General features: G+C 38.2%; 1 protein-coding gene across 2 annotated transcripts in view; it reads left to right on the forward strand.

Annotated features, from left to right (window-relative positions):
• Positions 1–13,526, forward strand: part of RNGTT (RNA guanylyltransferase and 5'-phosphatase) — a 183,300-nt gene that overhangs the window by 113,266 nt on the left and 56,508 nt on the right. For both annotated transcript variants that reach the window (XM_086461388.1, XM_086461389.1), the window contains one exon: positions 8,943–9,043. In XM_086461388.1, the coding sequence (XP_086317514.1) occupies positions 8,943–9,043 (101 nt within the window). The remainder of the gene's footprint in view (positions 1–8,942; positions 9,044–13,526) is intronic.

The raw sequence follows: 13,526 nt of genomic DNA on the forward strand, positions 1-13,526 counted from the left end.
GCCTTCACCTCCAAGGATGTGAGTTAGGGATGAGTCCGCTACTCTCAAAGCAGTCTTCTCAAATATCCTGATTGCCTCAGACTTCAATAAGAAAAGCTGGACTTTCTGCTCCTCAACCAGGGAGTGTTGTGGGCCTGTGATCAGAGTAGTATATCCCCTTCTTCCATTTCTCAGTGTCGTGCTCAATATACACCAAGAACAAGCATTAATCACATTTACCCATCAATGACCAAGACGCTTCTGATGCCACATTCCCTTTTGCTTAGCTTTTTGCAGGTCAAAGAAAATAGAATACATGGGGAAGAACAGGCAGATTTGCAGTGATGGTCTATGGGAGGAATATGGGGAGGATGTAAGTTGTTTATATGGGTGCTTTGAGGAACAGAAGGAGTTGGAACTGAGAACGGAAGCTGGAAGGGATAGAAGGCCGGATACTTTAAGAAGCTGAGAGTCACACATTAACTGCTGATGAGATAAGTAATTTCCTCAAGTAGATTTTAGTGTCTTGTGTTTGTTTTTTTTTTTCTTCTTTATTTGTAACAGATAAAGAAGTATGTTACAATGAAGGGTTTTAATGATAGAGTTTGAGGCGTTTTTGTGCGTATGTGGTTATGGTCATGTTATTACTATGTCTAACTCAGCAAACTTACGTGTTTTCCCGAAAGATCAGTCTTGTAGGTTTAGGCTAACCTGGATCATTTGGTCTTGTGATGGTGCTTGAATACAGCTAAATGTGGGCTGTATTAGGCGCAAGTGTATTAAGTCCCAGCTAAAGGCGTGAATCTGAAAAGAATTATTTCAGCTAGTTACCAACACCTTTCAATGTAATGCAAAAGAATACAAAGTACATATACACTTCCTTTTTTATACTGTTGTATGCATAAGCAGTGAAAAGAATGTTAGAATAGTGGGTTCAGTTCCGTTGCCTACTCTTCTAAAAGCTTTTGTGAAATTACACTATGAACATGTGTACATTAGCCAACTGGAAAATTATCCATGCAGTCAGACTCGGGCTTATTAATTTTATCTTTAAAATAGTCTAAACTAAGGCATTAAGAAGATTCAGTGTAGAAATAAATGTACAATTTTAAGCACAAGTGTAATAAATGGCCATGGTAACCTCCCTACATGAATGTTGTGATTTCTTCATCACTTGGTATCTTTCATAAAGGTGTGTTGTAATTTGAGTATAAGCTTGATATAAACATTACTGTTCAAGTTTCCCTGTCCTGTATGCAACAGAGCTGGCTCAATGAGCCCAGTAATAGTTTCCAGTCTTAAAAATCTATGAATATACAATTGAGTTAATGGTTGCCTTTCATCTTGGGGTCTGTTGATCTGTTGATGTGACTTACTCACATAATTTGTCAACAATGTTAGCAACTTCTGTTTCTTTGGCTCATCTCTCTGTAAGGTCTAGCCTGAAAGGATTGATTATAATTGATCCTTTTGGTTCTTTAAAATGATCCAGGGTCTGTAGTGCAAGAAAATAAAAACATATATTGGGTAATCATTCTGTCTTTGTTTACACAGCTGAATGCAAGATTGGGTAGGGCAGCAGCTGCCCTATGGATATTAAGAGGCCTCAGAATAAGTAGAGCTCTTCACAGCTCAATTTAACCATTGTTTTGAGTGGGAAAGAGGAGCAGATTTGTTGTTGTTATAGGTTTGCAGTAGTTAACTTTTTCCTTTCAAGTGAAAGTTTTAGCGTCGTGTTTAATACTAAGTTGCTTGCAAACAATATAATTAAAACACAGAAGAATATTGGTAATGGAAATGGGTGGATTTTACCACACAAAAAATATTTCATACTGTTTGTGAACCTGAAGTATTCTAGAATGTCTTTAAAACACTTCTGGTGTCTTCATCCTAGTAAGTAAGTCTAACCAAATACCAGAATACCGTTTATGTGATGACTGAAATTTCTTCTTGATGTTAAAATATGAAATAGCAAGATCACTTCTTTGAAACTTAATATTATTACAGATGTAAAGATTTATATGTAATATTTATATTTCATGTTCAAGGATACTTAATTGCAATTTATTGCATATTCAGTGTGGTTAAATGCTACTGTCATCTGTAATGTGGCAAATTATACTTGATGATTGAAAAGAACTCTGCTAGATTCCCAGTAGCTGTCTTGATTAACCCTGTCCCCTTCTGCGCCATCTGCCCTCACTCCCCAATGGCACTCAACCTGCCGTACCTTTTGGGCAAGCATGGTTGTTCAAACAAAACTTCCCTTGCCTTCTGTGCCATTTTTTCAACCTTCTTTCTGAACTGGTGTGTGCCTGTGGTTGCCAGATTAGCAGTCCTCTTGATACCTTATGGGGCTAGGTCTGACCAGTTTGCTGAGGGGAAGTTACAGCTGAGAAGTAGCAGCAGTGTGCAATTTAGGAGAAAAGAAAGGTTGTTTGCTGGCTTCTGTCATTTGGAAGTGGAAGGAGTGAGGGAAGATGTGGATGAAGGGAAATGTAAGGTGGCCTGTGTTAGCTGCTGCTGCACTTCAAGAGGATGGTATTTAATAAGGGTTAGGGAGGTAGAGCTGGCCAATGAGGCTTTGTAGGATAGTAAGGCACCCTTGTCAAGGAAACCTTCTCTTCATCCTCTTGATGAGGCATGAACTTCTCTCTTGGTCATCCCACCACCTCTTCCTTTTCAGTCGCTAGGAGAAATGAACCATTTGTTTTGTCTAGACTTTCAGCTGAAGTCACTCAGTGTTGCAGGTGGGTGTCTTCATGGTGAGTCAACAACACCCCGCAGCCCAGACTGCCTGCCCAGAATGCAATCCCAGAAACTAACCCCACTCTTCTTCCTACAAAATACCAAGCAGCAAAGTCTGTCCCCTGTGAAAGCAGCTGTTTGGAGTGGAACTTCATCCTCATTATGGGCTGCTACATCCCCATTGCCCAGGCTTTCAGCTTTCTGCTGAACCGCCCATTGAATGCAAATGCTAAGAAGACACATGGCTTTAGGCAAAACCAAAATCTGTGTGGGAGGAATATCTGCAACTAACAAGAAATGTGTCAGCAAAGGTTCAGGTCACAGAACTTTGTTTTCTGAGGGCCAGTCTTTTTCTTGACCTGTAGGGAGAGGAAAAAAGAGTTGTCACCTCTATGGGCAACTGTGGAGGAGGGGGGCAACTAGACTTAGTACCTTCAGGACAGGGCAGGAATTTGGGTTCAACATGCCCAGCAACCCATCAGTTTGCCCTGCAGTGCTAAAATGGCCCCTCAGGGTCTAACAAAAAAACCCTACCTGTGGCTTGAGTTGGACCCACCTGAGCCTGTGGAGTTGAGTATGTGGTTAGGAATCAATGAGATTCAGCAGCCTAAGAGGGATGCCAGAGGATGTGCTTTCTGTTGGGCTCTCTTCAATGATGATTCTGCATCCCAGGGTGTTGGACGTGCACTTGAGTTTTAGGTTCATTATTGTGCTCTTGCCTGAAGTTCAAGATCTCCATAATAAGGGTACTTCTGACACATCTGTTGTCCCTGGCCTTCATCTTCTTGATCTAAGGTGATACTGATTGATAGTGCTCATGTACACTGCAGCACTCCTGAGGTTAGTAACCTCTTGATTCTGCCAGTTATTCTGTTTCTGGAGAAGCTCTTGGTCCACTAGCACAGGCTGACAAGTACTAACTGGGCAAGCTTAGTCTTCTAGGAGACTGAGGTGGTTGACACTGGTTTTGGGAGAAGCCCTGACTGGAATGGAAGGTTGTGGAAAAGAAAGGAATGATGAAAAGAAAGGGGCTGGGGTTCTGCCACGAGAGAATGGCTGCAGAAGGTAGGGCATTTATTATTATTATTATTAGAGGCAGAAGCAGAAGCCAGCAATGTGCCCTTGTGGCCAAGAAGGCCAATGGCATACTGGGTTGCATTAAGAAGAGTGTGGCCAGCAGGTCGAGGGAGCTTATCCTTCCCCTCTAATCTGCCCTGGTGAGGCCACATCTGGAGTACTGTGTCCAGCTCTGGGCCCCCTCCAAGAGGGAACTGCTGGAGAGAGTTCAGCAGAGGAATACGAAGATGATGAGGGGACTGGAGCATCTCTCTGATGAGGAAAGGCTGAGAGACCTGGGGCTCTTTAGCCTCAAGAAGAGAAGACTGAGAGGGGGTCTTATTGACACTTACAAATACCTAAATGGCGGGTGTCAAGAGGATGGGGCCAGGCTCTTTTCAGTGGTGCCCAGTGACAGGACAAGGGGCAGTCAGCACAAACTGGAGCACAGGAAGTTCCACTTGAACATGAGGAAAAACTTTTTTACTCTGAGGGTGACAGAGCACTGGAACAGGCTGCCCAGAGAGGTTGTGGAGTCTCCTTCTCTGGAGACATTCAAAACCCGCTTGGTGAACCTGCTTTAGCAGGGGGTTGGACTAGATGGTCTCCAGAGATACCCCAGCTATTACCATTCTGTGATTCTGTGAATTATACAAAAAGAGAAGAAAAGTTGGGTAGATGCTGAATGAGTAGCAGAGTTGTAAAAATTTGAGGGCTGGGGGTTCGTTCATAGCCAACCTGAAGGCACTGACACCATTATTTCTTTAAAGTAGCATTTCAGGATGTTGCAGTATGTCTTTGCAGCTCAGGTTCATTTGTGCTAAGATAGGTGCCAGGGGGCATTGCAGTGGTACAGCGTTTGCCTTGTACTCTAGTGTCCGTACTGTGGGGTGGGGTGCATCAGGTGTGTCCCTGAAGTGAAATTTCAAGTTTGGTTTTATGTAAATGAAGTCAAATTTGCATGCACCAGAGCTGCACAGCTACCTCAACTAATTTGTACTAAGCGGGAGCAACTGGGGGATTTACTTTGAAAGTGCATTACTTTTGCAAGCGAAAATGCTAGGGTAAATGCATCCAATATGGCTGCTAAAAGAACAAGCATCTTTATTAGAATAATTTAGGTTGAGAGGGACTTCAGGAGGTCATCTAGTCCTGTCCTTTAAAGCGATGAGATAGTTTCTGATTTGTCAATGTGCATTTTTGGTGTGGAGTTCTAATTTCTGCCGTTAGACTAGCTTGAAAGATTTCAGACTGAAGCATGAACTTCGTATTTGAGATGATGTGGGACCTGATATGCTTTAGAAGTAGTCATGTACATGCATATTTGTTGGGGGGTGGTGCTGAGGATATCATTGCTATGAATGCTATATTTAAAATGCTAGGGAGTAGTTTGATCTCAGACAGATTGCTTCACATTTTGTTTTGGAATTAGAATAGAGAATAACTTCAGGCAGAACAGGTCTGCAGTATGCAATGATTCATCCAAGGTGAAGTTTTCACATACTTAACAAGCAGAATTCTTATTTGGCTCTATCTCATGTTTAAAGAAATTGGTTTAGCACTGAGCATTCAAACTCAAGAACTTACTACTGCTGTATCACATGTATGGACTCACCTGTTACAAAAATTAATCTCCTTCTCAGGGATTATTAGTGTGGCTGATGGTTAAATTCTCATTTTAAGCTAAAATTTCTGTGAATTTCTGTCTTCTATGGTGACAGAAGTTGTCTGGGGGCTGTATAACTTGTTCTGAGCTTCGAAGTCTGATTGCTTACCTAAGCCTTTGAAACTGTTTCAGAAAGATACAGGTAAATTACCTGATACCTTTACCAGGTGCTCAGTGTTAACAAATCTGCTGTGAAATGAGAACAATGTTACTTGACTAAGTGTAATAGTCAAAAGTGTATTTTTATTGCCGTTACTTTCTAGGCAAGATCTTTGTCTAACTTGAAGTGTGGTAGATACCGTATTTCCTCAGGTTTTTTTATTAATAGAACAAAAAGTTTAGCTGTTTCACACTGTGCTGGTTCTAGAGGTAAAGGCAAGAAAGATAACTCAATCTTAAAGAAAAAATCCTCCCCCACCCCCCTTCAAGCAAGCCAGCCAATTAATTTTAGATTTAAACTTGAGTCAAAATTGTGGGTTCAGCAGTGCAATTACAGGTATGCAGATACATCCTGTCAAAACATTGCTTTTCATCACTGATCTTGGAATAGTTGTTCCTGTCTCTTGCGAAGTTGGTTTCTTATTGACTTCTAGTAGGGTGTAACTTGTCAGTCTTGGAAAACGAGTTTGAAAAAATCCTATAGTAGATCCTACATGGAATATATACATTGGTGTCTAAGCATGTGAGGGTAGAAAATACAATGCCAATTAAAAAAGCTGAGGGTGGGGGCAGGTGTCGTGCAAGATCAGGGAAGAAGTAAGGCTTGTAAGCTTGATGTCTGTACTGGACAAAGGACCAGAAACCATAATAAAGAATACAGTAGTTCATACCTGGATAAACATGATATAACTGGGGAAAATTACATGCCTTTTTGAAAGGAAGGTTATGCCTCTCCAGTCAAGAGATCAGAAAATCATTTGACTAGGATCGTATGATATTCCCCACTAAGACTTCAAGAGAGCCTCTGTCAAAGTTTGTAACAAAAAACTCTTGCAGAAACTAAAGCAGGTGTGAGACTTAAAAGAAAAGGTTCTTGCACAGATAAGTAATTGGTTAAAAAGTAGGAGTCAAGCGATGGGGTACTGTTCGATCCTCACCAGGGAGGGGAGTCACCTGTACTATGCATAAGCAAGTTGGAAAATGGGATGAACTGTAAAGTGAAATTTTCTTGCTGGATCAGCAAGGGCTGGTGCTAAATGTGGGGAATTATAGTAAGCCCTTACAAGAGTGGTGGCCGAATGATAAAATAGCTCATAAATTTCTATGTAGATAAAAGTAATGTCTGTGTAGAAAAAAGTTGTAACTGCACATGTAAAGTGATAGCCTCGGAGTTGAGTGTATTTCCATGCATACAGAAGCATGTGAAACTATGAGTAGCATAGAAGCAATGGGGTTTGATTCTTCAGCATCTCTCTTACTATGAGCCCTAGGGAGTGCAAGTCTCAGAAACCCACAAAGGCTGGTTCAAAATAAACAAAATATGGTGTTTTTTCTTGCAGTGTAGTCAATGTGTGTGTGAATGGGCTTTTACAGCTGGTCAAGGTTTATGTGGTCTTACTGGGGAGCAACACGAGCTCATGCAGGGGAAACTGAAAATAGCTAAATACGTAGGAATCACATTTGAATCACATCTGTGTCAGAAAGTCTCTGAGCTTGAAAATGGATAGTCTCTCAGAGAGTAGTAGTGGAAAATAACATGTATGATTACCCCGTTTTTCACCTTCCCTGAGCACATGCTGTTGGCTGTTGCTAGAGAGGCCATTCTTAGGTTGTTATATAGATCAGATGCAGCTCTTCCTCAGGATTTCAGTGCCGTGACTCAGAGAGGTTGGTTCATTCTTTTCGTGTCAATAAGAATTCGTTCTCTAAAGGAGTATGTAGCGTTTTCAGGGTTTATGTTCCAGGCAGAAGTAAATTGAAATAGGACAGAGTTTGCAATCCTGAAAGCCTTTGGTCCTTCCTTAGAGGCCTTTGGATTTCCTCACACTGCTCAGAAGAAATCTTGGGTTTTAGTTTTCAAGATGGGGTCTGTTTCAATCCTGTTACCTGTTCCTCCAGAAAGTAAGGCTCCTCTTTATGGTCTCGAGGAAATATTAAATACTTGTGAATGCAGAAGCAGTACAAATTTACCTTTTGAACACAAAATATGGGGTGTTTTTTGATTGAGACTGGTATTTCTGTGCAAAAGAGAAGACTTCCTCTGTGCTGAAGCCTATTAGCTTCTCTTTATCTTCTCTTTAAAGGAATGCTGTCATGGAATGATTGAATGGTTTGGGTTTGAAGGGACCTTAAATATCATGTAGCACCAACACCCCGGCCATGGGCAGGGACAACTTCCACTAGGCCAGGTTGCCTTTACTTACTGTCCAGCAGAAGTCACACACCGTCTTTTCATCAAGAAATGATAAGCAAGATGTGCTGCATTTATTTTGGAGAGAATAACTTTCCATTGTTACATCAGAAAACAGAAAATTCTTCATCTGCTTTTGTCACTTTAGATCTAGAACTGTTAGGTTTATCATCAGTGAATTTTGCATTTTGCAAATATTTAACACAGCATGAGTGTAATATGATGCTAGTGATTGCTTTGTTAAAAAGATACTGGACATTCTTGGGATTTTTTTAGGTAAAATTGCACATATTTTCTCATTGTGAATTAATAAATATCTAACAACTAAAAATTCTCATTCTGTGCATCCCCAAATTATTCTTTTACTTTTCCCCTCTTCATGTTAATTTTGATTTTCTCCATTACCATAAAAGATATTCTAGTAAGGAAAGGGTTATCAGGTTGGCTCTCACTATTAGTTGAGGATGAACAAAAATGGCAGCTTAGTAAACTGAAGCAGATGATAAAAGAGACCATGAGAAACCAAAGCTCTAATTTAAGAGAAAATGGCTCCTTGCAACTTTTGGCTCAAGCGTGCACCCTTTCTCTTAAGCAACAGATGTTCCTTTATTTATGTTCCTGTATGTCACGATGTTCCTTAATCTCTACATAACTTAAATTCCCTTGGTACGAAAGAACATATTTCTGATGGGCCTTTCTGATAGTTGGCAGTATGGTGACTGTTGGCTTTTTCATGTTGTGTCAGCCAACAGCACGGATAACAAAAATATCGTTCATAAAATTGTTCAAAAATGTTGACATTGTTTTAAATGTATCTTTTATGTATGCCCTATCAGTGTTTTCATTTGTTTCTCTGCTGTTTTATTTTCCATTAGACACAGAGAGATAATGAAGTATACTGATTTTTATTTTCATGCTTAGCTTTTTATTTTATGCAATGGCTTGGCTACAGCAGTTTTAAAAGGGAGCAGCAAATAAAGTAGTGAAGCACAGCTACTTCCATGGTAATGGAATTCATTGTTTCAATCACTAAGTATTGTAATTCATTGGAGACAGCTAATATAGTCTGAAATGCTGAATTGTTACTTTTAAAACCAGTGAAAACCAATAAGCATAATTAAACTGCTTTTTAATTTTCTTCAGAAATACAAGCCTGGTCGATGTGATGATATTTTGAAATGGAAGCCACCCAGCCTGAACTCTGTTGATTTTCGTCTAAAGATAACAAGAATTGGTGGAGAGGGGTATGTAATCTCTTCCCTTCTTAAATGTATAACAGTCATGTGAATGTCCCTTAGCAGTTAATCTCTCCTCTGATATTTCTTGATGTTTCCTGGGGCTAAGCCTTTCTATATTCTATAGAATTTGTTCATTGAAAATATAGACAACTGTTGTGATCAGTGCTGTACTGAAAACAATGGCAGATGTTTGTGATATAAATTACTCATTGTTAAATTAAGTTTCATAAAATGTCTTTAAAAAGTCCTCTTTGGATTTAGCACTACTCATATTTTTAGAAAGTAGGCGGGCTGTATTAGCTTAAGTTCCTATGTAAAATAGCTATTTTCCATTGTTTTAAGCAAAATAATAACAACCTAAGCTTTCTTCCATTTTAGAATTCTGCACAGTGACAAACAGGTACTTGTTTTCTTAGAGAAAAACAAAACGGGACATTTTTACTCTATAGCTATTTTTTGGTATTGTCTTTAAAACCATTAAGATCTGAATCAAAACCAGTGAGTTCTAATGGCAGAAGACATGTAAATCTTTACATTACATCAGTTCTACATACTATTTGCCTAGTTCAGTCACTGCCCATATTTAATAGGGGCATTTTTCATATTCATTTGCGCCAGGGAGGAGAAGGGGAAGATTGAGTCGCTAGATTAAAGCTTGCCTTGGAAAAGATTTTGTTTAAAATGAAGTTAATTGATTTTTAGGTTGCCTAATGTTTTAACATCTGGGACTCATTTCAACTGACAGTTTGAAATACTGACATCTAGCTTTTCTTTTTCTTGGTGCCACAGGCGACTCAATATGATTAAACAATTAATTCATATATTGCTTATGTATTCCAGAGTGCTAATAATGACCCATCTAACTTTTAGACATTTACATGTCATATTAATGAATATATTTGGTGAATAGAGAGTATCTTAAGGATATAGGATTTATTCTGCAAAATGTACTCAACTGCTAACTTCCAGGCATTTCATGAGGTCAGTAGTATCTGTTCAGATTTTTGTGTTTGAAAATGCAATATGAAGTCCTCAGTCACAACAGAGCTATTTGAGAATGTACAGGAATATTTTAACTTTGACTTAAGAGAATTGGCTCATTACAAGCATTTCATATTTGTTTGGCTTTTAAGTCACAGAACAGTGTAACACGAAAGATTTATATTAAAAAAATAATTAAAATTACCCATTCTTTGATAGAAAGGTTATTTTTCTTACGGTATTCTTATGACTTTTGCTGGAGCTTATAAATATACAGTAGTAGCCTGTGATTCAGAAGCAAAATGGAACAGATTTTTAATTTCACATTAAAAAAGGAGTATTCGCTTGATTAGTTAACACCGATTTCAATTACAAAACTGTCAGTGCTATTGTGTTACGTTTAATATATTGCATCATAGATTATTTGACTGGAACATGAAAACATTATAAAATACTAGCCAGCAAAAACTGTTTCTAAAAAGTTGGGCAGCTAGTAGCAAGTTATTAAAGAATGGCTGTGCCATTGTGGAATTTGAAACACTGTCTAGCATTTAGAAAAGTTCTACCATATTCTAGCAATGTGAAAATAAGTGTATTGTTCATGTTGTGGAAATAATTATCTGGATTAGTCTGTAAATACTGTAATACTCAAATATGTTAATGTTTATGTTCCTCTCACGTACATAAGAAAAAAAAAATCCTAGAAATCTGACATTTGATAAATAAAGTACAATTCTTCAATATAGGTTTTACTTCATCTCACATGACAGTTGACTGTTATTAGTAACCTAAGTGCATTCATCCAACAAAAAGAAAAGTTAATGAAGTACTCGTTGGCAAATAAGAATTTGCCATTGTTGGGAGAGAGGTATTTACGTTAAGTAATGACCTATGAAACAGTAGCTTCTGCCCAGTTAAACTCAAACAATGAATGAAATACTCCAGGTTTAACTGCTTCAGTTGTTCGTTTGATTATCCAATTTATCGCTTTGTAAAATCTGAAATCATTTGAGGAAACATCAGAATTATACTGATTTTGAAGTTGTTGACTAGAGTTTTAAAGAAGCATCTTTAATTTTGGACTGTAAAATGCAGTTCCTGAATTCTGAGTACTACTGTAATAAAACAGTTGATTCTGCTGTAAATAAAAATTCTGGTTTGATGAACTCAATCTCCTACTAACAGCAATTCTAACATGACAACATTAGATTTCCTGCCTTCTGCAACCTCACTGAGATCAAAAGCAAGCATTGATACTGGTTTCAACCTTTTAGGTTAAAAAAAAAAAAAAAAAAAAAGTTCTTTTGTTCAGTAATCCAAAAACAAATTTGGCATGCATTTGACAGCAGAGTAATGGATGTGGTGGAAATACTGTTATAGAATTTGTGTGTTGTTTTGGTACAGTTAAGCAATAATATTTATTGAAATAGAAGGTATGCCTTTCTATTGATCTCTTGCTGACAAATGAAGAGCCAAAGTCAAAGCATTGATCTCAAATACTTGACAGCTCGAAACGGTGAGAACAGGGATTGTCTGTAATTTCCAAGTCCTCTGTTCTGATTTACAGGCTCATCTTTACATCTTGAAATGCAGACATACCTAAACCTGTAAAACAAGTGTGTATGATGGTATCACAGTTCGCAGCCTAGCCAGTAGTGATACAGGCTGAAACTGTACCACAAAACTCCAACCATGCAGCCCTTGTATTTGTAGTTCCCTGTTCACTTAAATAGTGAAAAATGTGTATAGCAGCATTATTTATTCAGCAGCATGGATTAGAGCAGTCAGCTCTTGGACATGTCTTTTGGGTGGCATATGTAATTGAGATCCTGAACAATTGTAAACAATCTTGTGCATTTTTCGTATGAATAAAGGAATTACCTCTAGGGAGTTTGCCAGATTTTAGTCAGTATGATTATTTTCCATCTACCTAAAATTCCCCTGTGCTTTCAGTTGTGCATTTCCATCCATAGATCAGTCTGTAACAGTAACATTAACTGCAAAATAGCTGCTCTGTTTCACCCTAGATGTAGTTCAGTTATGGATGAATGACCAATTGTTTGTATCTAGGGTTCAGTTGGTATTGGAGGGAGTTTTGCTGTTGAATTAAAAAGAAGGATTGGTCTTACGATCTGTGAAGTGCATTTAGAATAAGCTTCCCTATAAAGATGAAGACTGCATAACAAAGAATAAGCATAAAGAAAAAAGACACTATTGCATCCCAAAGAAAGGCAAGGTTTCTGTAACCTCAGTGACCTAATCCTGACACTCCTGTTCAGTGCACATATTTGAAAGAAATTGCATTATTGCACCTTAGTGAATTACAGCGTATCAGCTGAGCCGTGGCAATTGTCCCCTGTGTATTGTCATAGTCCAGCCTGTCCAAGCATCAGGATGATGGCTAGATTAACTCTTTTTATGTTGTGTTTGCAAGAATTCCAGCTTATGCTCTCTCTCAGTCTCTTCTCGTTACATCAATAGTTACTTTTATTTAAAAAACAAACAAACAACAAGAAACAACACAAAAACCAAAACAACAACCAACAACTTCTTAAATCAGCTAAATGAAGGAGTATTTTGTTGTTTATCTCTGGTGAAACACAGCAGTTGAACTGAAAAGCCCTCACATTATGTGTGCTTTAAAAACGTAGACCTGCTTCCCGGCACTTCTCTATCATTTCAGGTTTACTAAGGTAGTGGTCTTACATCAGCAATGCGAAGTGGAGCCCTTTGGTCATATAACAGTACCTGGTATTTTTCCTAAATTATGATGATACTTGTAGAAAATAAAATAACAGGGACTTAAGCACATCAACTGTATTTCCAAATGACCTACAAGTTAAATGATCGGAAGAGAAATGTGGAGGATATTTAATTGCTGTGTGCAATATCTCAGTTATATTACAGAGAAGGGGGGTTTTAAGCAGTAGAGCTGCTTTTTCCCCAAATGTCTGACTCTAAGAATATTTCTTAAAAAAAAAAACCAACCCAAACCAACTCTGAGCCTTATTTAAATGTCAAATATCATCTGAAAATGATACATAGTGCCAGATTTGTGGTAGTTTCCAAACCCAGAATTTCTTAAATGTCCATGCTTCCTTTTACAGTTTTTTAATTAGCCTATGCAAGTCTCTTAATTTTATCTGAATCAGACATGCTAAAATCAAAATACAAGCAAGGCTTTGGCTTTATTGGCTTTGAATGAATGTATTGGGTCAATTGGACACCATTTTGAATCACAGAATAATACAAACTTCATATAGAACCTTGAAGTATTGGAGGGAATCAAGAATTTTACTCATCTTCTAAGACAGAAATAGTAGTAAGGGCTTGTTTCTTTAAAAAAAGTTAGTAATCTGAAGTAGGCATGAACTCTGTTAGTAGCAAGTCTATATTGGTTTTTTTATTATATCCATGATTAAGTAGACCACACAGGGGAAAAACGGAACAAACAGTGTTTAGGCAAAGTTCTGTTTAGCTTGGGCATTGTCAAGTAATAAAAAAAGGG

The sequence above is a fragment of the Leptosomus discolor genome, chromosome 2, assembly GCF_034619465.1.
Source record: "Leptosomus discolor isolate bLepDis1 chromosome 2, bLepDis1.hap2, whole genome shotgun sequence".
Classification (NCBI taxonomy): Eukaryota; Metazoa; Chordata; class Aves; order Leptosomiformes; family Leptosomidae; genus Leptosomus; species Leptosomus discolor.